General features: G+C 26.7%; 1 protein-coding gene across 1 annotated transcript in view; it reads left to right on the top strand.

The window, feature by feature from the left end:
- Window positions 1-8,498: 8,498 nt before the first annotated feature.
- The window catches only part of LOC105845517 (uncharacterized), a 28,951-nt gene continuing 12,229 nt past the window's right edge, over window positions 8,499-25,220 (top strand). Inside the window, exons 1-3 of the mRNA XM_065787888.1 lie at window positions 8,499-8,865; window positions 18,564-18,779; window positions 18,887-18,972. Of these exons, the coding sequence (XP_065643960.1) occupies window positions 8,832-8,865; window positions 18,564-18,779; window positions 18,887-18,972 (336 nt within the window). The 5' untranslated portion in view covers window positions 8,499-8,831. The remainder of the gene's footprint in view (window positions 8,866-18,563; window positions 18,780-18,886; window positions 18,973-25,220) is intronic.

The raw sequence follows: 25,220 nt of genomic DNA, 5'->3' as shown, positions 1-25,220 counted from the left end.
CAGTATTAAAATCAATTATGCTACATTCTGTATTTATATCAGAATTATTAAAGAGTTTACAAATTTCTTTGTTATGATGATTATACATATCATTTGCACCATTTGTGAATATTATTTTCACTATTTTTGACAAAAAAATCTACAAGATTAAGTATGTGACATGAATTTTTTAAATTTACTAAATATTATATTGTTATATATCTTTAAAAAGAAAATTAATACAGTATTTTAACGGTGAAAAAAGTATCAAAATTGAACAATTCAAAAAACAGTAGTGAGGTTTTAGTGAAGAATTTTGAATATATAAAATTGTTAAAGAAACTGTGGTCAAAATAATTTTTTTTGTACCGGAAATTGTTATAACTTTGCCAATTCTTGTCAAAATGTCTATAACTTGGTATCAAAAGATAGACGTAAGAGTGGGCTACAATTTTATAGAAGCATCGAGCCATAGGGTGTAAGAGAGCGACTACAGGGAGCCCCGAACTACGACTTTTACTCCCCAATAAATTGAAAATTCCATCATAACAAAGTATTTTATTAATAAAAATTGTCTTTTTTATCAAAAAGAATTTTCTATATTTTGCTCCCAGATCACCACAGTATATGAGATGTTTACCTTTGAGTTAGGAGTGGATGTGGTGGTAATTGTTTAACACATACTATTAACAAAAATGATTCCTTTTTAAAAATAATATTTTTATCTCCAAATAAATAAGTAAATCTAGAACAAAAAATAAAATTTATATTTCAGTACTTTACAACTAGTGGTTAGTAATGTATAATTTGAGTCAAGGTGAGGGGTGTTCTCTCACGCCGCACCGCTTCCTCAACCCCCTCTTCTCCCTCCATTCCTTTTCCCACATATAACTACTAACTACTAGTTGTAAAGTAGTAAAATAAAAAAATTATATTTTAATACTTTACAACTAGTAGTTAGTGGGGTATAGTTTGACTTGAGGGGTGGGGGCGTGAAGCCTGCCGCCCCTCCCTCTCCCCCCATAAAAAAAGCTTTTTTCAAGAGATTTAAAAAAAGAAAAATTTAAATACATTTTCACATGTGAAAATTAGTATAAACAGATATTTTACCACTTTACAAAAAGCAATAGTTTATCTAGTTTCACAGAGGAAAGAGCGTGTGCCCCTCCAATCTAAAAAGTTAAAAATTAAATTTTTTACCAGCTTTAAATTGAAAAATATTGTGAAAAGGTATTAGTTAAAATTAAAGAAATACAAATAAACAAATATATTAACTTTTTTTTTTCATACAAGATGCGTAAGAGTATTTAAATTCTTTGGGAAAAGGCACTTTGATTCTTCAACATCTGGCCTAAAAAAAGATGTAAAATGTTTTAAAAATACAATACTTAAAATTATGGAATTTAGTGTAAACAAAATACCCATTGTAAGTAATTAGTGTCTTGGCTTTTAGTAAATGACTAACATTTGAAATTCCACTAATGAAACAAAATATTAATCATTTTTAACGCTAGACACCGCGAGAAGGTAAGCTAGAGCCGTCTATCAAAAAGTTGTGCAAGTCACAACACTTGCTGGTTATCTTTTTGCAAGTCACAACACTTGCGATATTTTCAAAATATTAGGACTTTTTAAGTTGTAACATTTGCGATACCTATTTCGGCATTAATAAACATTACAATTACAAAAACAATACATACTAACATCAATACACGTTAACATTAGGAAAATATTATTTCTCCTGATACATGACATACTTAGATTGTTCATTGTTCCAATAATTCTGTCAGACATAATATCATCTAAATCATCCTGTTGCTTTGTTGACAACTGTTTATACAAGTTCTTAATCTGGCTGAACGTCATTGATTTAAGTTTTCGTTCTAATTTCTTTTTTTCTTTTTGCAAGTAGCTCTGCTTGCAAACTGCCATATTTTACTGTTCCAGTGATAAGAAAATATAGAAAATCAACATAGTTTTTAATAAAAATAAAGCAAGTATGAAAACGAATATGAAGACGGTTTCCTCGATATATAGGGATAATACACCTTAGTAGTTTTTTATGGTCTAAAAAATTAACAAATCCCTCCGGATTACCTTTTTCGTTTTTAAACCTCATCTTATTCATAGCCAAAACAATTTTGATGGCTACACAATCATTGCCAAATAATTCACACTTTTCTGTCTCTGGACACTTCAATGCTGAGCGACATATAGTAGCAATTGTATCAAGAGGGTGCAAATGGCAATTCAGTTCATTCAGAGTTTTACCCCAAGCTGCACTAACTTTACTTATGGTCAGATGGTTAACTGCAACTCTGTTTGACTTTGTGTTGGAAATATTTTTATTAATCAATTAATGACACTCATCATAATTACGTAAATGAAAATCTGAATAAACGAAATCTAGATGATCTACTGCCCTAAAAATATGATTTTGTAACCATCAGCTGTTCCTCCTGGGCATTTATCCAGAGCAATAACAAGGCATATATCTTTGGGCGTAAGGTGAACACTGTAAGGTGAACACTGTAATGTGAACACTGTAATGTGAACACTGTAAGGTGAACACTGTAAGGTGAACACTGTAAGGTGAACACTGTAAGGTGAACACTGTAAGGTGAACACTGTAAGGTGAACACTGTAAGGTGAACACTGTAAGGTGAACACTGTAAGGTGAACACTGTAAGGTGAACACTGTAAGGTGAACACTGTAAGGTGAACACTGTAAGGTGAACACTGTAAGGTGAACACTGTAAGGTGAACACTGTAAGGTGAACACTGTAAGGTGAACACTGTAAGGTGAACACTGTAAGGTGAACACTGTAAGGTGAACAATGTAAGGTGAACACTGTAAAGTAAACGCTGTAAGGTAAACACTGTAAGGTGAACACTGTAAGGTGAACACTGTAAAACAGTGAACACGGTGTCTTCAATCAAAATTTCACTCAATTTAATAAGTAAACTAAATAAAATTCTTTTCTTAGTTTTTTCGAGCTGGGCTAAAAAAAAAAAAAAAAAGAAAAGAAATAAAATCAAAAATAATGACTAAAATCTAAATCTGAATTTAAAAATTGCCAAAAGCAGTTTGAGTAAGCAGTTCGAGTGAAATTTGAAAAGCAGTTCGAGTGAAATTTGAAAAGCAGTTCAGTGAAAAAATATTCTAAAAATATTCAAGAAATGAAATAAAAATACTCGTAGTTCCATTCGCTCTCCTAAACAATGAGTGGAAAAAAATAATGTTTGCAAATTAATACATACACTTTCACAAAAATGATATTTTGTTGTTAAAATAAAAAAGAAAATAAATTAATTTAATATAATTAGTTTATTTTTATTTGTTTTTAAGTCAGTTCCCATAAAGTTTTTAAAATTAAAAAATATATTATTATTATGGAAATGAGATATGCAAATATCTAATCAAAATAATTATTGTCATATAGCAGCATGCATATTAATATCATGCATGAATTAATATACAATCTTAACAGCGTAGAATCAAAATTAAATAATAATATAATTTTAATAGTAAAGAAATTAGTTCTTGTTAATACTATTTAACAGTTGATAGAGTAGATTACAGTTTAATGAATAGTATTAACTTAATAGTTAATAATAATAGCATTAAATTAATTGTATTAACTATTGAATAGCATTGACAATAGTATTTGCATGACAATAATTTATTAGTAGTTTGGTACCAGTTAAGCCATCAAAAACACTGTCAAAAACATTCAAAACAAATATATGTTCCTTTGCATTTGGGTTTAAAATTCCTGAAACTTTAAGAATAATTGCCATTAATTTAGTAAATTTATTTCCTAAACCTTTTTCCATTTCGTTGTTCATTTATAATTACTATTAATAATATCTGCTTTTATCTAAAAGAATATTTAAACCATAATATAGTATATATATTATATATATATATAAAATATGATTGAATAATAAAAATAAAGTTATAAGATTAATAAAATAACAACAACAATAATAATAATGATAGTTATTATTTTTATTTTTATATACATAGTATGTATAATTCAATTCCCCCCAACCACAGCAACACCGATCGCGTAATTTGTGAAAACAAAATTTAGGTACCAAAACTGCTACACTTTTTAAATTATCTGCTACATAATTTTTTTTTGAAATTTGGCAGGTGCATAAAGAATAGATTTAAAAAAATGTCTCAGTAGTTTTGAAAAATGTCTCAGCATTCCATCGATACAAATTTCACGTGACAACATCAAGTGAATTTTCAATATCTATAAAGTCAAGAAAAAGTAAATCATCCATACATATTTATTACATAAAAATATAGATTAACATCTCTTATTTTCAAAAATAATTTATGTTGATATACTTTTCTAAAAAGAAACACCACAACAAAACGTTTATCTGACGCTACCTCAAAAAAAGTTCAAAAAACGTGGCACAGAATTTTATCGCAAAATTCGGTTTCGTAAAACGGCGATTTCTGCATACCTAACAAGATGTAAACTTTTTGTTTAAATATATAATTTCAAAAGCTTTATTTTTATTTTATCCTTTTTTCCAAATTTGTCATCGAATCTTTAGTTATTCCTATTTTATTAAATTACACCAGCAGGCAAACGTTCAGGGTAGCAAAAATGTGATGAGAATAAATCCTCAAAAAACATTGTTTTCTTCAGAATTGGTATTAAGTCTCTTAGAATTTTGTTTTGTTTGTCCGTGCTTCGATCCCAGAAAGCTTTGCCAAAAGTTTATCAACCATTGACAGTTCTGTTAACACCAAATTTAATCCTAAATGCATATTTTTGTTTGCTATAGATTTTTTCAAGCTTCCCATTATTCCCCATGCAATAATGCAATAGAAAAGAAAACTATGAATAAATGAAAAATATATAATTTTTAAAGACTCAATATAAGGAAATGGTTTAACTTTATATAACATTGAGATATTTTCAGAGATTTTGTTTTTAATAGATTTACTATGATATTTCCATGATATAATTTCATCTACATTCACTCCTAAAAAGTTAACAGTTGACTCTCTTTTAATAACTGTTTTATAGATGTATTGGTTGATTTCATATAAGATATATACCCAACGAGCATTTGTTTTTAAAAGTTACGTTCTAAATGTCTTTTAAACGTTTTTTAAACGTCTTTTAAACGCTCTTTAGATGAAAATGTTTAGAAGACGTTTAAAAGACATTTAAAATACATTTAGAACGTAACTTTTAAAAACAAATGCCCAGTGGGTATAATATCAAGAAAAAATTTGTTGAGCTTTTTAATTATGCCTTCTTTATTATATATCATTTCCTGGTCAACTAAGAGTTTTTGTGGCAAACCATTTTATTTTAGTTTTTGTGGCATTTATTTTTACCGATGTCTTTAACATCTTTAAAAATTCTATTTTTAGTGTTGAGTCTATTATAATAATTAGAATAATGAACTTTAAACATTGCGATTTTGTAGCATGTTCATTATTATGTGTCGCTAACTACATATTGTAGGTTTGTAGCTAACTACAAAATATCTAGAAATCTAAAGCTGGTTGACAGCTGCATGTCTAAATTTTTTAGACAGCGATTTTATTACGGTATGACGCTAGCTACAATAGCCGGTGGGTCTTTAGCTTATTAAGCTAGCTGTCCTCGTAGCCAAATTGCTGTCTTTACAAATTTCGATAGCTTATCGCTAATTTAAAAAAGCTAGCGATCCTTGTTGCCAAATTGCTGTCTTTATCATTGAGTAGATTTATCAGCCCTAGATTGTTATCCGTTTTAAAAAAAGTAAAAGTTAATATTCATGAAAATAAGATATTAAAATATTAGGCTCAATTGCGTATGATGAGTTTATCATATGAAATGCTTGAAAATTTTTCTGCCACTTGTTCCTATTTCATCTTTCAATTTGCACTGTCTCAGCGCAAAAACCTTTATTTATATAGGTTTTTTTCCTTTTAAGTTAGGAGTCTTTAAAACATCTACTTTATCTTTAAAGTCTAGAGGTTATATGATTATAGTTCTTGGTCTAACTGAATCTTTATGACCATTTCTATGTGCCTTTTCAACTTTTTTTATCTTGAAGACCTAAATAATTTTTAATTTTATTTTTTACCTTTGTTTCGAATTCTCGAGAATCCAATTGACTCTCAGATTATTCCGCCGGAATTGATCCTCTATCTCTCTTAATGTGTAGGTAATTTTAGTAAATGTAGACTCGTTGTTTCAGGTAACGCTTACTGTGCTTACGTTTTTTTAAGTAACGCTTACATTTATCCTGTGAAATAATGACGCTTCTAATTTTTTCTTCAATAAGTTGTTTATGAAAGTTTCAACTCACTTTAATGTCCTCAACTTCTTTTTCTATCGATTTTATTTTCTTACTATTTTGACTGATATGTGATTCATCTTTATCTAAACGTTCGTATAAAATTTTTTGTACTCGAACTTACCATGTTTAAAACGTTTTTTTCTTGCTGTTTAATCATGTCTTCTGTTTCCTTCTTAAACTCCTTAAACATCTTTTTTTAACACTTTCTTTATTTATTCAATTGTAACTGCCATAACTATTTTAAATTTTATAACTATTTTTAAATTTTATTGTTTTTCAAAGTAACTTAATACTTAACTTTTTATCTTTATTATTAATTTTTTTTTTCGGTGTGCCATGCTAAGTTATTGACGTTTTTATTTTGAACTTAACTTCCGCATCACCCGTTAAAAAGCAAGGCTTAAAAGGGCTGATATTCTAAACCTGTTTTGTACATCAATTTGGAATTAACTGGTTTACTCATAGTTTAGCATTTTGTTGCGTTAGAATAAATACTTTGAAAGGCTTTATGCAGTAAACTAATTTAATAAAAAAATGCAACTAAGATTTGTGCAAATAGAATATTATATAGTAAATTTGAGATATTTTATTAATAAAATATTTTGAATTTTAAATGAATTTTTCTGATCGAACCAAAATTAATGCGATTATAATTATTTAACATTTATTCAATTAAAAATCATAACTGTAATTACCAAATTGCGCGCAAATTCTTTCTTAAAATTTCTTTGCTAGCACGTTTTTAAAATTTCTTTTCTAAAATTTCTTTGCTAGTACGTTTTTTTGTCTAGAACCGGCCACCTTTTTTTCCACGTAGCTAAAATCTCTGCACGTTTATGACGCAATTCGCTAATCGACTGCTCTACAGTCCATGTTCTTTATGGTACTACGGAATTATAGTAATATGCCGTAACTATGGTAATATAATGTAATATTGTAATACTTGCCATGATCTTAAAATTAAAAAAAGCTAGTGAATTAATTTCATAAAACAGTAATACATCAGTAAAGTAATGGTAATGTTATTGCACAAACGATTTGCAATAACATGAAGATATTGAAAATGCAAAAACCTTTTTAAAATTACTTAAAAAACAACTTAAAAATATTCATTACACTTTTGAAATTGAAAATGAAAATTACACGCTAAACCTTCTTTTCATCACTATTATAAACAATAAAACTGGTACGTATGATTATAAAGTTTACCGTATGATTTTAAAGTTTACCGTATGATTTTAAAGTTTACCGTAAAGATGCCATAACTAACGTCCAAGTTAACCATAACTCATGCCATGATCCAAAAATTATTGATGGAGTTTTAATAGGGTTTGTTCATTGGGCATTATATTTATGCATTGATAATAATATTGAACAATAATTATTTTCAATCGATGTTTTTGTAGAAAATGGTTTTATAAGAACAATCTCGGAAAACGTTATAAAAAACACTAAAGAAAGTTTATATTATAAAAAACAAAATATTGAAACTCATCATTTATCCATTTCATCAAAAAAAATACTGTGGATCCCTGGAATTACCCCAAAATTAAGAAATTTTTTCATTAAAGCAGGTTAACACCAGCCTTAAATCACCAAAAAATTTACAAAATATACTTACCACAAAAAAATAAACCTCCTCTTTCAATAAATTCTTATAACTCTTTACAAAAAATCCTGCAAAAAATGTTATAAAGGTGAAATCTCATCTCGTATTTACCAACATCAAAAAAATACATACGAAGGAAAATAGGAAAAGTCCGCAATAGCGGGACATTCTTGCGTGGAACAATAAAAATACTCTAAAAAAGGAACTCAATCATTTCAACTGAAAAGTGAGAAAGACACTAGAAATACAATGTCATGAATATGCACCTTCAGACGGCGGATTGAATACGCACCTTCAGACGGCGGATAACGGAGTTACTACTTAACTAAACCAATTATTTTTTTTGTCACTACTTAACTATTTAAAAATTTGTCACTACTTAACTAAACCAATTTTTGAGTCAAAATAAACTATTGCGTTGATTTGTTATTGTTTTTGTTTTGTTTTTAAATTTGTTTTTGTTTTTGTTTTGTTTTTAATCTTATACTTACCTTATACTCCCTTAAAATATTAAAATACCAATTTAAATAAAGAGTTACATCCATTGTAGAAGTTTTTTTTAATTACATATATTAAACTCTTTAGAGATGTCAATAAAAATAATGTAAAAATTTCTTTTTTATGTCAATATTTTTTTAATAAGCCAAGTTAACCGGGCCAGCCCGATTCGTATAAACAGCCTCTTAGTGTTATGTACAATGAAGGAACAATAGCGCTTCCAAAACAATGTTCATTTATAGTAGATGAATGAATCTGTTGAATCTTCTTTAATATACAAAATATGCTGTAACTCCTTGGAAACTTTTTTAATTTTTTATCGCTCCTCAAATAAAGTATTACCCTTAAACTTTTATTTTTATTATGGACTTGTATTCAAGCATTTTTGCAAGAAGGGAGTGTATTGGTCTGGATTAAAATGAAAATGCGTCTTGTGCCTCAATTATTTTGCAGTAAGTAAATAAAGTTTTTTTTGACACAAAGTTTCAAAAAAGTGTGCTGTTCCAAATTTGAAAAAATTTTTAAATTATTTTTAGAATGTTTCATTAATATTTTTTACATTTATTTTTAAATTAAATTTATATCTACTTATGTCAAAGCTCAAAAAGATTTTAACATAAGTAGTTATAACTGCAATTTAACAACATTCGAGAGTAAATAGTTATAAATAATTATTTTACTGCAATTAAAGTAATTAACTACTTTCTAACTAATTTTAAAAAACTAATTAATTAAAGATGTTTCAGTAAAATAAATTAATGTTCAAAACAAAGTCAAAACCCTATTCCTAAGAAAAACTATTGACATATAAGTTTATAGCATACTAATTGACAATAATTATCTTCATATTTTGATGGTAATTTTTATTTTCTCTTTATTACCGTCACTCCTTCATTTTTTTTACTGTAATTTAGTCAAATTTTTGTATAGTCAAGGCTACATGAGCCGGTGAGAATCAGAATGGTGTAAGTCAACTGTTTTAAACCCTACTTTTTTTGACTTATATTATGCTGAAATCCAGTATTTAAATTATGCAGTTAAATTATGAGAAGTTCAATTATAAGCATTATGAGAATTATGAACGTTATCAGAATTATATAAGCAGTTATATTATGAGTAGTTAGTTCTCCATTGCAACTAAGAAACAAATTAGACACATTACTACCAAGGATATGGTAATATCAGTGCAACTATTTTCAACAAAACACACAACTATTGCAGTTTTCAAATACTTTTATTTTTAGGAAGTCGGCATTTAACTACTTTTTTATGTGAGATTAGTTATGAGAATAAGTTTACTATAATTATTTTTCTGGAATAAAAATAAATATAAAAAAAAGCTACACAAATTACAATAGAGCAGGTATATGAACAACAGCATTGATTGTCATAACTAACAGCGTCAACTGTCAACTTTTTTTTTTTTTGCACTTCCATTTATATAGCAATCAGATGTGTTATTTCAGAATAGTAAGTTTTAAAAAAATATATTATTTTTTGTCAAAAGTCTTAGTGTATTACCATGATAAATGTTCAATTAACCGAATTTAACGTTTTCAAAGCTGAGCAAGAAAAAAGTAATAAAACATTAAACATGACTATTGAGAAACTTACTGTTATCTGAAAGAATAAGGGTGCTTGAAAATGTTTAACCAGTCATTTCAACAACCTCAGTATCATGGACAAGCATTGTAAATGGAAAAGCTCCAATAAGAAAATCTGTAGGGCAATTACATCTAATAAATGTTGTTACTGATTAAAAAAAAAAAAAAAGAAAGAAAGAAAAAAAAAAGAGAAATATGAAAATAATGCTCTAATATTTAGCATTAATGCATCAAAAGCATTAAATAAATCAAATGTGATAAAGAGAAAAAAATAAGTTGAATAAAAGTTTTCAATCCAAATAATTTAAAGATTGATTTTAAGAACATAAAGCTTGACTAAAAGTTAAGATATAGTTGTAAAAAAGAATCCTTGCTGTTTTAATATATTTTATGAAACAACAGAGTTTTTAAAATCATAAAATAGTAATTAGATTTTAACCATTGAGATTTAAAACTAAACATAAAAAAATAATAAATTTTTATGATAAATAACTTCAAAATATCTTTTAATTAAATGTTTTTATATATTATGCAAAATGTTTTTAAATAATAGTTCAAATTACTTTATAATAAACACATTTTATTTAAATTGTCAACGAGTATTTTATTTAATTTTTTTATTCATGTTAATATGTATTTCTTTCTAACAAAATACAGGCTAGTTAAATAATAACATATTAAACATTTCTTCATAGTAATATAAACAAAAATATATATATAATTAAACCTTTGCGTTTGTAATTATATTCGGAATATGTAATTTTTAAACTTTGACATTTTCTAAAAAAAATTTTAAGCATTTCAACAATTTTTATTATTAAAATGTTCGTTTTTTATATTAATTAATTTTTTTATTTTTTTTTATTTTTTGATAAAATTACTTAAAAAATTTTTAGGAGTTTTTTTTTTAGTTTTTTTTTAAATTTAGTTCAGCTAAGTTCTTTTAGTGCATTTTTTTAAAACACTTAAATTGTAGAAATATGCAAACAGCCCTGATCAAGTTGTCTAAAAAAAGTTGTATGCAAGGAAAAACAAGGCATGCTGCTGCACACGCTTCCTGGAAAGGCTTGGTAGTTGTGATCCATTTATATTTATTTTGAGTAATCAAAGCATAGCAGTTTTTACAAAAAAGTGTCATATTAATTCAATTTTTTTTAAATTAAAAAGTTTTAAAACTAATTACATAATTTCTTTAATTCCACCTCTTAAAAATTCTGTTTATCTTTTCAATCAAAAAGCCTTACAAATAAGTGAGTTTAATATACTGAAGCAATCAAACCAACTGTAATTTGCATTTGCAAAACATTTTTCACTAGTAAATAATCTAACTCTATTGTTTATGTGAAAGATTACTCAATCTTTTGTATTGATCACTTAAAAATTGGTGGATGAGCTATTTATTATAGAAATGACATTGAATCTGATCAAGTTTAAATTGCTCAAACAGATACCGATATTGAAATTGTCTGTGTAGACTTTTGTTTTGGTCCTCATAATCTTCGTTTAATCACCTGCCATTGTTTTAATCCATTGTTGATGTGGCTTATCTTGAACTTATTGCATTGATTATAAATTGTGTCACTCTATATCTCAATTTTTATTGTTAGTGACTTTAATTTAATTGGTTAGGAAGGAGGCGCGAACTTCTAGTTGAATGCTCTTCCGCGGTGCTCCGTGATAAGACTGTAAGGACTTCTAGGAGCAACTAAATAACCTAGAAAAAAAATTATCCAAAACTGGACTTGCTAAATTATGTATTAACAAGGGAAAAGTGTTATAGTCTTTTTTTATTTCAATTTAGTCAGTAGTCTTGGTTTATACCAATTTGCTTATAAACCCACCCTTGCAAACAATATTCTAGATCTTGTATTTTCAAATAATATTTTACTGTTTAGAGTGCACCAACAATCATAACACAGTCTATTTCTGTGTAAGTAGTGATGGATCGAACAGTCAAAAAGAAAATTATTTTTATCTATATGTTTATCTAATATCAATTGAGACTTTGAATTTTCTAGTGTTTTCACAATTAAAGATTTTTGGAACATTTTCTCCAATCATTTTTGTAATGGTATTATTTGGTTTGTTCCTTTTAGAAAGGTTACACTTTTTAAAAAAGATCATTGATTACTACTTAAAGTTGTTAAACAAAATAATATTTATGCTAGTAATAAACTATATAACTCTAAAAATAGGTCTCCTTTAATAGATTAAAAAAATAATAAAAATAATCTTTTTTTTTGCTGTGTTTAACAACCATACCTATGGCACCAAGCTTTTATCTTGCCAGTTTTTTAAAAAAGAGCTACTGCACATCCAAAAAAATTATTAGTCAAACTTACATCTTATAATATGAGGTTATCTTCTTAATTAGAACTCCACATTTATCATTTTTTGCATTATTCATATTTTCTTCAAGAGAACTTTTTTCACAAATTATTTTAAAATTTTTGCCTCATTAATTATTGTGCAAAGTTCTAATTCTTTTGATGTAATTTATTTATGAACATAAATTACGCTTACAAATATCTTATAATAGAATTTTTTATCACTTTCTAAGTATAGAAGATGATAAGAAAAAATTTTTTTAAATAAATATTGAGAAACTGTTTTACATTTTTTTGAAAAATAAATTTTACATACTACGTTATACTATTTTACATTACAATCTTTAAAATCATATTTACAATCTTTAAAATCATATTTAATTTATAGTCTTTTAATTCAAAAAGAATTTTTTTAAAATAATCTTTTTTTTTTTTAAATCCACAGTTGCGGTTAAATGCTTTTTTTATGACCTATTATTTTCTGAATAAATGTTGCATAAACAATATTAAAAATTAATTTAAATATTCTAAAATAAAAAAAGTTTTTGCTTAAAACTAAAAACTCAAATTTTTTTTCAGCAACATATATTTGAGTAATGCTAACAAGGCTTGATATATTTGTAAATATATATATATATATGTGAGTGTGTGTATACCCACACATATATGTAATATATGTGTGTGTATACACACACTCACTCTAAAAGATTGAGGTCGACAATAATTTGCTGACCTCAATCTTTTTTTGATATATATATACATATATATATATATATATATATATATAAATATATATATATATATATATATATATATATATATATATATATATATATATATATGTATATATATATATATATATATATATATATATATATATATATATATATATATATATATACATATATATATATATATATATACATATATATATATATATATATGTATATATATATATATATGTATATATATATATATGTATATATATATATATATGTATATGTATATATATATATGTATATATATATATACATATATATATATATATATATACATATATATATATATATATATATACATATATATATATAAATATATATATATATATATACATATGTATATATATACATATGTGTGTATATATATATACATATGTATATATATATACATATGTATATATATATATATCAGGCCTTGTTACAAGATTTCGCTGCGTAACGCATTTCTAAGTAACTCAGCAAATATATTTAGTATTGTTAGCAGTTATATTGCGTCACTAGCATCTTTTCAAGTACCGCATCACAATTAAAGTTATTTTATTAACATGTTGAAAATCATACAAACAGTTTTTTTTTTGTCACTATAACAAAGGTTACAAATAAAATCTAAGTTCCTATTTGAAAAATCAATTTTATTATTTTTTTCAAATATGAACTAAATTTTATTTTGAAAAAAATATTTTTTTCATAAAACGTAAAATAATATTTGTTTATTTTCTTATCATTTTACCGTTGGTTTTTGGTTATTTTATTAACTGTTAATAAATTTTTTCTTATTTATTTTGTGAACTCTTTTTAATAATGTTTCTAAATAAAAAAGATTTTTTTTTTATTATTTATCAGTTACTGATAACATATTCGTGATCATAATTTATTTTCATAAATTAAACGAGCGCCATTAAAACTTTATGTTATTGAATTAACAATAAACAAAATGTATTATTAATAAAATATTTACATCAGAATAAATTGTGCATTTTTTAAATTGTTTTGACAAAAATTAATTTTTATATTTAAAAGGAATTTATATATTTAATTGCTTAAGATAAAACACTTTGTTTTTTTTAACTAATTTTTAACAACAACAACAAAAAATTATTAAACAAATTGTTTCTTTAACAGAAAATCTATTACTTTACAATTGTGGTTAAATGCTTTTACTTATGACTTTATTTCTTCTGAATCAAGGTTAACGACATCAAAAAAGATAATTTAAATATTCGAAAAGATAAAAGTTTTTGCATAACGCAAAACTGCTGAACGCGTAGACAAATTGCCTTTTCGCAGGCAAAATGCAAGCTGCATAATGCTTCTTAAGGCCTGATATATATATATATATATATATATATATATATATATATATATATATATATATATATATATATATATATATATATATATATATATGCATACATATATACATACATACATACATACATACATACATACATACATACATACATACATACATACATACATATATACATACATACAGGGCTCGAAATAAGGAACTTTTTTGTGCCGGACAATTTGTCCAATAAAGACTCAAGTTTGCCGGACATGTCCGGCAAACTTGAGTCTTTATATCGATTTATGGTAAAGTATTTATGCTTAAGTAATGATTTATGCTAAAAAAATGACCTATTTTGTCGGTGTACAATTATTATTTTTGCAGTCAATTTTATACATCATTAGATCAATTGTGTAAATTTCAATAGGTATCAGGGTGGCCAGCGGTCCTTGAAAACCTGGAAATATCCTGGATTTTGATAGGTCCTTGAAAAGTTCTGGAAAAATACCCATTTAGCAATAAAAATTCCAGGATTTCCAGGATTTCCAATCCTGGAAATCCTGGAATTTTTTTCTGAAATTTCGATATTTCGCTATCATGTTTTACCTTTAACAGAAATATTATTAATATTGCATAGATTTCTACTGAATTTATTATGTATTTTCTGAAATGCAAAAAAATTTTTTTTAGCTGTTACTGTCAGTATTATTAACATCTAGTAATTATTTAAAAATATAATATATAACTAATATAATGGCTAAGACAAAGAACTTTTTCAAACTTTGTCTTTGTCATTATATTAGTTATATATTATATTTGTGTTTTCAAACAGAACGGCTATACAACAAAAAGTATTCTTCTTAGGTAAAATTTTGTATTTCAAATTCTAAATAAGCAAGCTATAGTTGGTGGAGAACGGGTATTGATATTTCTAACATGGAAGTATCTGCCTTGGATTCTCATCCAACCGGTAAGAAGCATAAATTTAATGGAAAGACGAATAATGCAGCAGATATATTCTTTAATGGTAGTTTGTTAGTTTTTTATTTTAATTAACTTTTATTTAAATATATGTTTTCCGGAATTTTGGAAAACTTGTAGCAAATTAATTGGCTGTGTTCTATCAGTAACTTACATAAAAGTTCTTCTAATTTAAAAAACTATATAAACTATAAATCAGCACAGCCTACTATTGAGGATCTTAAATCTCCAGCTCTGGTTACCAAGGCAGAAATAGTATGGAGCTTGAATGTATTGTTGTCGCATTTTTCAAGATTTTGCTTAAATTTAAATGAAATATTCAAATTCATATTCTCTGACAGCACAATAGCATCAAAGTTTGCATTAAGCAAAGCAGATTGTTGTTACCTTATTAATTTTGGATTAGCACCATACTATCGAGACCAGCTTTTTTCTGATGTCAGTGCATCACCATTCTTTGTTTTGTCATATGATTAAAGTATGAGTGTTATCTTCAAAAATGAACTAATGAATTTCTGAATTAGTTACTGGAATTTAAGTTGTAAAAGCTAAATATATTGACTAAAAATTCCTCAGACGTCCTAATTTACAAAATTTATTTGACAAACTTATTAAAGATCTTGGAAAACTAATTCAAGTATCATTGGATGTTCCAAATGTTAGTTGGGAGGTTTTGAAAATGTTAGATTAACATAGTGAGGAAAAAGAATATTGTGGTATAGTTGATATGGGGAATTGCAGTTTGCAGATTGTTAATTGTGCCAGGTAACAATAATATATGTATATATTATTATGATATTATTATGCCAGATAACAGTAATAATATATATATATATATATATATATATATATATATATATATATATATATATATATATATATATATATATATATATATAGAGAGAGAGAGAGAGAGAGAGAGAGAGAGAGAGAGAGAGAGAGAGAGAGAGAGAGAGAGAGTATGTATGTTTGTATCTCTCTCTCTCTCTCTCTCTCTCTCTCTCTCTATATATATATATATATATATATATATATATATATATATATATATATATATATATATATATAGAGAGAGAGAGAGAGAGAGAGAGAGAGAGAGAGAGAGAGAGGTACATACGTACATACATACATACATACATACTTATATACATACCTACATGCATACATACATACACACACATAAATTAAGAGTAGTTCAGCTTTAGTAATTTGTTTTATTATTATGTTGGTGTTTATTGTTATGTTGTTTATATTTATTGTTATGTTGCTTATTATTATTGTTCTGTGCAACTCACTGGGTAGAAGATGCAACTCACTGGGTAGAAGATGCAACTCACTGGGTAGAAGATGAATCTATAGCTTCTCTAGGAATTGTTGTATGGCCAAACATGATTAAAATTTTAAAATATTATGAATGATTCCTAGTTTTATTTCATGGTGGCATTTTTATTAAACAGTTTAGAAAATATGTTGCAAAATTTGATGAAAATGATTCTTATACAAAACATTTTGAAAGAAGCTGCAATATTGTTTAGTTTAACAAAGATTGGAGTAGAGAGTTCAAATAACCAACTAGAAGTAGACCAAATTGACATAGGAACAGCACTGAAATGCTAAGTTCTCTTTATTGTTAACCAAAAGAGAAATTAAAATTTAAGAAAGATTGTATGCAGATTATCATAATGTCATTGCAAAATTTACAAGAAAGATGCCCATTGAAGTATTCTTTAGGGAGGAATGCTTCATCTTTGTCTCCAAATGCAATGGTTTAAAATAAGGAAGTATCCACTCTAAAATTCAAAGGTCTTGCTGAGAGATTAAGTGCATTAAAATGGCTTTCAACTGATGATGCATGTAATGCAAAACAATAATTTGATGAATTTTATGGTGCAAAATGTGTTCGGTTTAGAGTCTTAAAAATGATAATAAATAAATTTGAGTCCTTTAATGAGTTAACTGATTCTGTTGATAATTTTTTTGGTGTCTATTTGCCCAAAACTCAAAAGTATTCAGCATTGTGAAAAGTCTGTGCTGAGTCCATGAGATAAATTAAAAATCTATCATTTTTGTTTTATCTCATGGCCAATATGCAAGCAGTTGTTTGTAGAAAATCTACAAGAGAGATCTCTTGTTTCCCAAAGAATAGTTTATGACCACATCAATTCTTATGACATTGCTATTCATCAGTATGAACTTCCCAGTGATGTTTTAAAAAGCTAAAGGTTAGCATAAAATAGGTACAATTCAGTTTTAAAAGAAAATAAGGATCAGTTAAAGGTAGACAAAGTAAGCACGAAACTTAAATTGATTGATGAAGAATTTGTAATTATAAAGAAACATAAAAGTTTTTTCAAAGTTCTTAAAACTGATACTGACAAGTTAAGCATTAAAGCAGAAGAAAGGCAAAACTTCACTATCCTTACAAAAGCAAATTCCTTTAGAAACACAGTTTTAAAAAAAGAACTGGCAATTAAAGAGCTTGATATTTCACTAAAAAAACTTGAACAATCTAAGAAAGAGATTAAATAGAAGTGTTTGATAACCTAGTATGTCTATATAAAATATAAAATATTTTTTAATTTGTACCATACTATATTCAACTATATTACAACATATATTTACATATAAAACATATTTTGAAGAAAACTTTCATCATATCCTTGAAAAACCCCAAATTATCCTTAAAAAACCCTAAATTATTTTAAATTAGCTTTAGGCTGGCCACCCTGTATATCTGTGTGTGTGAGTGTGTGAGTGTGTGTGTGTGTGTGTGTGTGTGTGTGTGTGTGTGTGTGTGTGTGTGTGTGTGTGTGTGTGTGTGTGTGTGTGTGTGTGTGTGTGTGTGTGTGTGTGTGTGTGTGTAGGTCATCTACCATTCTAAAAGTTTTTCTTTTCTACTATGATAATCAAAAATAACTTTTTAAACAAATTTTTATAATGACTAGGGAAACCTCAAAGCTATAAAACAGTTAACAAGTCCCTAATAGCAACAACAAATAATTGGAAAAAACAACAACAAATAATTTTTCTAAAGAGTTTTGTTATTTAGTGTTACTAGCTTTGACCATTGAAACTTTGCATTTGGTAACATGACACATCAAACACATTGCTGAATGCAATCTACTTTATTTTAGCGAGAATTTTTATTAATAATTTTTTTTTTTGCAGTTTATTTTGTATCAGTCGTATTGGCTAAAGATGTATGTAAAAAAATTACAACTTTTAATGAAATGTGCCAACAAGGTAGTGCAGTATTTGTTTTGTCTGCTACTCCTTGTTTATCTTATGAAAACTTTCAACCTCTTTCAATTTCAATATACAATCAAGAAAACCAAATGTTCTTACACAAGAATGTAGTTAAACATAAAGAATATTATGATTTAGGTATACATTTTTATTTGAGTGGATATTCCTATTGGTTATAGTTTTTCATTCTCACATTTAAAAAATTATTATTTTGGTTAAATTTCTTCTATATTTTGTTTCTGTAGGTAATATATCTGTTGCAGTAAAATGGGACTGGGTTATTAAATCAGATAGCATAAATTATCATCACAAACTGTATTTAAAGGCAATAGTAAGAATATTTCATAAATTTTAACAATGTGTAATAGTTTTAAACTTGCGGTGTTTGAGTCCTTTTTTTTCTTTTTTTCTTTTTTTCTTTTTTATTGAATATCTTAAATTTCTTTTTTAAAGTTTTTTCAATAAATCCTTTTACAAGTGATAGTAGCTATTAAATACATAAGAAAAAAACATTAAAAAAAAAATGAAATAAGAAGATCGTTACTTTTAATATTTTTATTTTCTCAACACAGTGGGCCAAACAATTGTTTTCATAGACATCGGTTCATAACTTTTGAGCGGAAAGTGCTATGGGGTTGATTAAAGACTTTTTGGAAAGATTTTTATGTGTAAATTTTAAAAAAAATAATTTTGCTGCAGGATACTTAGGTCATAATTTAAAAGAACAAAAAATTTTATAAAATTTGCTTTCTTATAGATTATAACAAAAATACGCATAAATGTTTATAAATATGTATGTATATTTTGTAATACAAAGATAACATAGGTACATCAATGGCGCAAACAATAAAAATTACCAAAAGAAGTACTAAAATACATAATTTATTCATATGTTAACATTTTTAAATGTGTCATCTTCAGATATAATGTTATTACATTTTGTTTATGTTGAGACATTTTGTTTATGAGAATATTTATCAGAATGTCCTCATTCATACCAAAATTTGCAGAATGATTTTGACTAGTCTCTTGTCAAAAAAAAATTTGATTAGATGATATCCACATTCAATTAATGGTGTCTGTTAAATTGACAATTTAGGAGTTTTTTCTTGAGAGTCTAGTATATAAGATTGATCTTAATATTTAGTTATTGCCTTTAACCCTAAATCATAAAGGTTTCCCAAACCACTTTCCTCATTATTCAAAATTAGCTCCCAAGAATGACCAATCTTTTGTCATGTGATTGCAATATACTGATCCATGGTCCAGGTAGATTTATTTTTGCAACAGGTGGAAACTCCCCAAATAGGAATAAATAAAAATCTTTACAATAGTTGTTATATTGATCCACATAAATTTTTTTTTTTTGAGGAAAATACTCAAAGAATTACTGAGAGCACAAATTCGAACTTTTGAAATCTTGCATGATATTAAAGAGGCAATTGTGAAATAATTAAATCCCTGTCTGATTTTTTGTGTAATAGTTCTTTCCATAACCTGTTATTGTTATTCTTCTTTTTTTAATTGTATCTGGGTAGTCCCATTTTATACCTGTTTTTTTGATATCTCTGTTTGTAAAAAAGTCAGGGCTTGTGATGAAGCGAGCGCTATTGCGCTCCGCTCGTAAAACGCGCCTGTAAACGGTATTTTCAAACGTTCTAGACGCGATAAACAACGCTCGTTCAGCTTATAAATTGAAACTGCAGAGTATTTTTAATCTTGTGAAAATATCAAGTAAGAATTATTTGATTTATTGTTTGTAATATTCCACACATCGTTTATAATAAAAATAAATATTATTAATAGAGTAATTTTTAAAATTAGTTTTTGTTCATAGTATAGGTTTTTTATTAACTATTATTTATTTTAACTCAAATTTAAAACGATTCTGTTGTTTAGAATGTTCGCAATCAAGGACATTCGAAAAGAAAACAAAGTAATGATGTCAATATTTATTAAATGAAAAGTTATTATTCTTATTTATTATTATTTCAAATTATTCTTGTGTTATTTTTTTAAGATAAAAAAACGCAATTTAAAAAAGAAATTTTAGAAAAAAATTAAATAATTAATTTGAATAAAAAATATCAAGATATATAAAAACCATTAACCGTAAATTAAGTTTACAGCGTAACATTTTAAAATACATATATCAAAACAACGAAGCAAAACTAAGTCACTAAATTATACTTTAATACTAAATCAATAAGAAGTTGCGTTTTTGTTTGATATTATTTACAACATAAATACTTAAAAATAAAATCGCAATCTGACAATATACAAGAAGTTTGGAAGTATAAAAATTGACTTTGTTGAAGTAGTTTCATGAGTGTGATACTAATTCAAACATTTTTTGACAAAAGAATTATGTAACAAATAAAAAAAGACATAAAAAATAAAAAGCTTTTTATGAGCATCGCCTTCATCAATTTTCATGATTGCGCTCGCCGATGTTATCTCGACCGCACATAATCACGCTCGATGAAAACATATTCTAATTTTACAAGTGCGATATAACACGCTTGACGATTTTCTTCATCACAAGCCCTGTGAAGTCCCTGCTTGCTTCAGAAATTTATTTGAAACACTGAAAGGAATCTCAGACCAATCAAAAACACCAGCTTTCATGTGTTCATGAAATGGTCAAATGTAACTAGTAAAGCATGAAGAACCTATTAAAATATCAGTAATTTTTAAATGTAATAATTTTTAATATCAAGTATGTTCACATATTAATAATATAGAATAAAATGAACACTATTACAAGATACCAATTTACTTTTATTGGCTTTACTTTACAGATTGGAATTGGTTTGAAGGTTTGTCCGGCCCCTTTGACATAATTGGGTTTTTTTTTCAAGTAAAGAAATATCTTCTGGTTCAAGTTGGTTAAATGTTTCATTCATAGTTATAGTGTCTCGATTGATTACAAAATCATTTTCAATTCTTTCAATATTCAAGCCCTGATCTTTTGAGCATGTGCACACGATCACAATATGCACCTCTAACTCCTGAAAAAAGATTTGCTGCTTTTATACCCATCATATTTTTATACCAGTCATATATGACTGCACTATTACTTTTACATAATATTGTTTTCCCTCTTTATACTTAAGGAAATCTTTATTTTTTTTACTCTTCTATGTCAGAATTAAAGACAGACAATGGTTGAAGAGTTTCTCTTGATTCTTTTCCCATTTGAAGACTCAGAGCTTTGTGACTCAGTGAGGCATTTTGTGACTTTTGCAACCATATTAACAAATCTGCTTTTGTTTCAAGTAAAATGGACAAAACATTGTCAGTATGATTTTGCTAGTGTCAACATTATCTTTTTAATTAAATATTGCATGGCTTCCACTACCATCAAACTTTATTTTCATTAGTATACTTTAAATGTTTGTATCTTAAAAAATGTTCTTCAATATCCTTTATATCGTCAATTTAATAGACTGAAGTAGACACAAGAATAAAGTTCAAGATAATTCATAATAATTGGTGTTACTTCAGATTGTTTTCTTCTGAGATATTTCCAACTAGGCAATATATTAAAACCAGCAGTTGAAAAAGTTTTTTTTTAGTTTGTACATTAATGCCTACTAAGAGCACAAACTGTTTAAATTGTTTCTATTGGAAACTTATTGAAAGAGTTATTCTTTAACATACTCTTCAAGCAAGGTTTCCCTACCAGCCTTGAATTGTATGCCAGCATAGCCCATTTTTTTAAATTTGTTTCTTCAGATGCAGATCTTTGCCAGCTATTCTGAACTATTGTTTTTTGTGAAAATATCAATTCATCGGAGCCAAGTGCATTAGCAATTACCAGTATATAAGCTGTTATATTTGCAGAAATAGTTTTTGGTTATTTATTTTCCTCAGCAATAAAAATTTCAAATAAATCAAATTCAGTGAGCTTCTTTGTTATTAAACTAAAGATATAAATATTTTTGTTGATTCATTATCTAATAACTTTTTAAACAAAATGATTTAAACTTAAAATGATATAATTCAAGATATAAACAAGTTTACGTGATACACCACAAAGCCCTCAGTTTTGATTTTAATTCTTGCTATTTGTTCATTTTAAAACTGATTTTAATGCTGCAGTATTTTTTTTTTATTAATGGTTGTACTAACTAGATTAAATTTGGTCCAAAAAAAAAGTTCAATAGAAAAGAGGGCAGGGGGTGGAGGTGTTGGTCAAAAATTGGTCTTAATTCTTTTACTAATTTCTAGACACACTTTTACTGAAAGCGTCTCCCCACCTATAAAAATATGTACAAAATAATGTACAACTATTTGCATTAATATTTTTTAATATATTTTACAAAAATTTAAACTATAGGGGTAGAGTCATTCTTTTACATTTTTGTGTTTAAAAGTACTATGTTGGCACAATTTAGTTAAAAAGCATCTTACTTTGCATAAATTTTTGTTATAGGAGTTTAAAAATATATGGGTTTACTAGTGCCAACTTTGCAATTTTTGAGATAAATTATTTTTTCTGATGAAAATTTGCTAATTTTTAGTTGTTTTATTAGATATAACATGTAAAAAAAATTTTCTGCAATAATCTATGAAGTTAACATTAATATTTCCGTAAACTGCAGTCTAAGATTGTTTCTACATACAATTATCACATTAGCACTGCTTGCAGAGTGACATTTTTTCTTATATAATGCCAAAAATGACTTTTATGTATCATTTATACTTATTACAAATCTTTTGCAACAAATTCAAACATTATTCAAACTAGTATTAAACAAATCATGCTTTTGAATTAATCTTTTTAATGAACTGGAAATTTATTTTGCTTTCAATAACAACTAATTTAAATTTATTTCGGTAACATTGATTTTTGAGTAATGTCCACTGTTTGGCCCACTTTTTAATCAATATTTAAATATGAATTCTTATATTAGTTAAACTTATTTAGTGCACAAAATGGGAATCTACAATTTTACATTTAAAAATATTAAATAACATGGTTTCCATTAGGGAAACCATGATATTCAGATTAAATGCTCTCCTGAAAAATAATCCATTTGCAACATATAAGGTTTTCCTTCCAAGGTGAATTTTATTTATGATTTTGTAAATTAAAATTGATATAAACATGGTGTCTGTCAGATCAGGGGAAACAGGGAAAATTCAGATAACCAGAAAAAAATTAGGGAGTAATCAGGGAAATTGGGTTAAATTTTGGAAAAATCTGGGAGAAATCAGAGAAAATGATTCTTCATCAAACTTAGGTAACTTAAGTAAGTTGTATATCATACACATATTATAAAGTTTTTTTTAGCAAATAGTTAATTTAACTTCTCTTGATACTTTAAATGTGGGTTGTATTGTTGTTTATATTTTTGCAATTAAAGAGAAAAAATTTTAAAAGAAGAAACCTGTGACAATGCTGGAACTTTTCGATGCGCCTCAAAAGAGCTATTTATGTTAGTTATGAGAAGTCAAGGAGTAGCTGATATGCTAAATCTTATCAAAAAGACATTAAAGATGCACTGCATCAACATTAGAGATTGCCGTAGGCAGTTGTATGATATTGCTTCCAATATGTGCTCATCTACTAACTGAATATGTTTAGTTTGCCAGTTATTCTTTGAATCTGGTTGGTGTTGCAGCAGTCGAGTCTGGTGTGGCAGCTGCTTTATTTGGCTATCTTCAAGAGCTAGATAACTATTTTACTGTTTCAACGCATTGCTCGGAAATCTTGATATCAAAACTGGAAAAACGTGTAAAGGTTCCAAAAAGTCTCTCACAGGCTATATGGTCTGCATGTGCAGATGCATGTTCTGTTCTTTAAACTGGTTTTATTAGTTACAAGGTATTATTATCAGAGCCAGTTTTTTTATGTTCTTTGTTGTCAATAGTACTTTTATATTTGTATACTTAAAGTATGTGTTTAAACTTATAATAGTTTTAAAAGAACTAAAAAATGACAAAACGCAACAGCTAATAGAAGCTATTATACTTCTCAGGATGAGCTGGAGACAGCCGCCATGAAAGTCATTTGGAGCACAATTATGAAAAGACGCAATAAATTGAACAAAATGCTTTAAATTTCTGAAATTGACTTAAGAGTGGTGAATGAACTGTAATTAATAATTCTCTGTTTGTTTTTGTTCAAAAGGTCAAGTTTTGACAAGTTTAAAAAAGAAGCTATGACATTAGCGGGCATTGGCAAGTACTCTGCTGACCAGAAATAAATAATGAGTGCTCAAACACCAACATGACGGATTGATGTTTATTGAGGTATAAGACTTTACTGATAGAGGAAAAATGATTGCTAAGGTTAGTATCATCACAAATAGACTTTTAGTTGAGCTTAAAAAGCAAAAGAAAGCTTATGTTCTATTATCTCTTGTTTTGGATTTCTTGTCCATCTTCCATATATGAATTCTGTTGCAATTGCATCGCACACCCTAGAGCTTTTTAAAATCTGCACAAACAATTCAAAACTTATTTTCCTAATGAAAGTCTACATTTCAAGAACTTTATTTCTACTTCAAATGATATTGGTAAAGAGGGACCAGCAACCATTAAAACTTGTATCTACATTCCCTTATGTCG

Source organism: Hydra vulgaris, chromosome 01 (assembly GCF_038396675.1).
Source record: "Hydra vulgaris chromosome 01, alternate assembly HydraT2T_AEP".
Taxonomy (NCBI): Eukaryota; Metazoa; Cnidaria; class Hydrozoa; order Anthoathecata; family Hydridae; genus Hydra; species Hydra vulgaris.
Note: the sequence above shows the minus strand (reverse complement) of the source record. Positions and strands in the feature narration are given on the sequence as shown.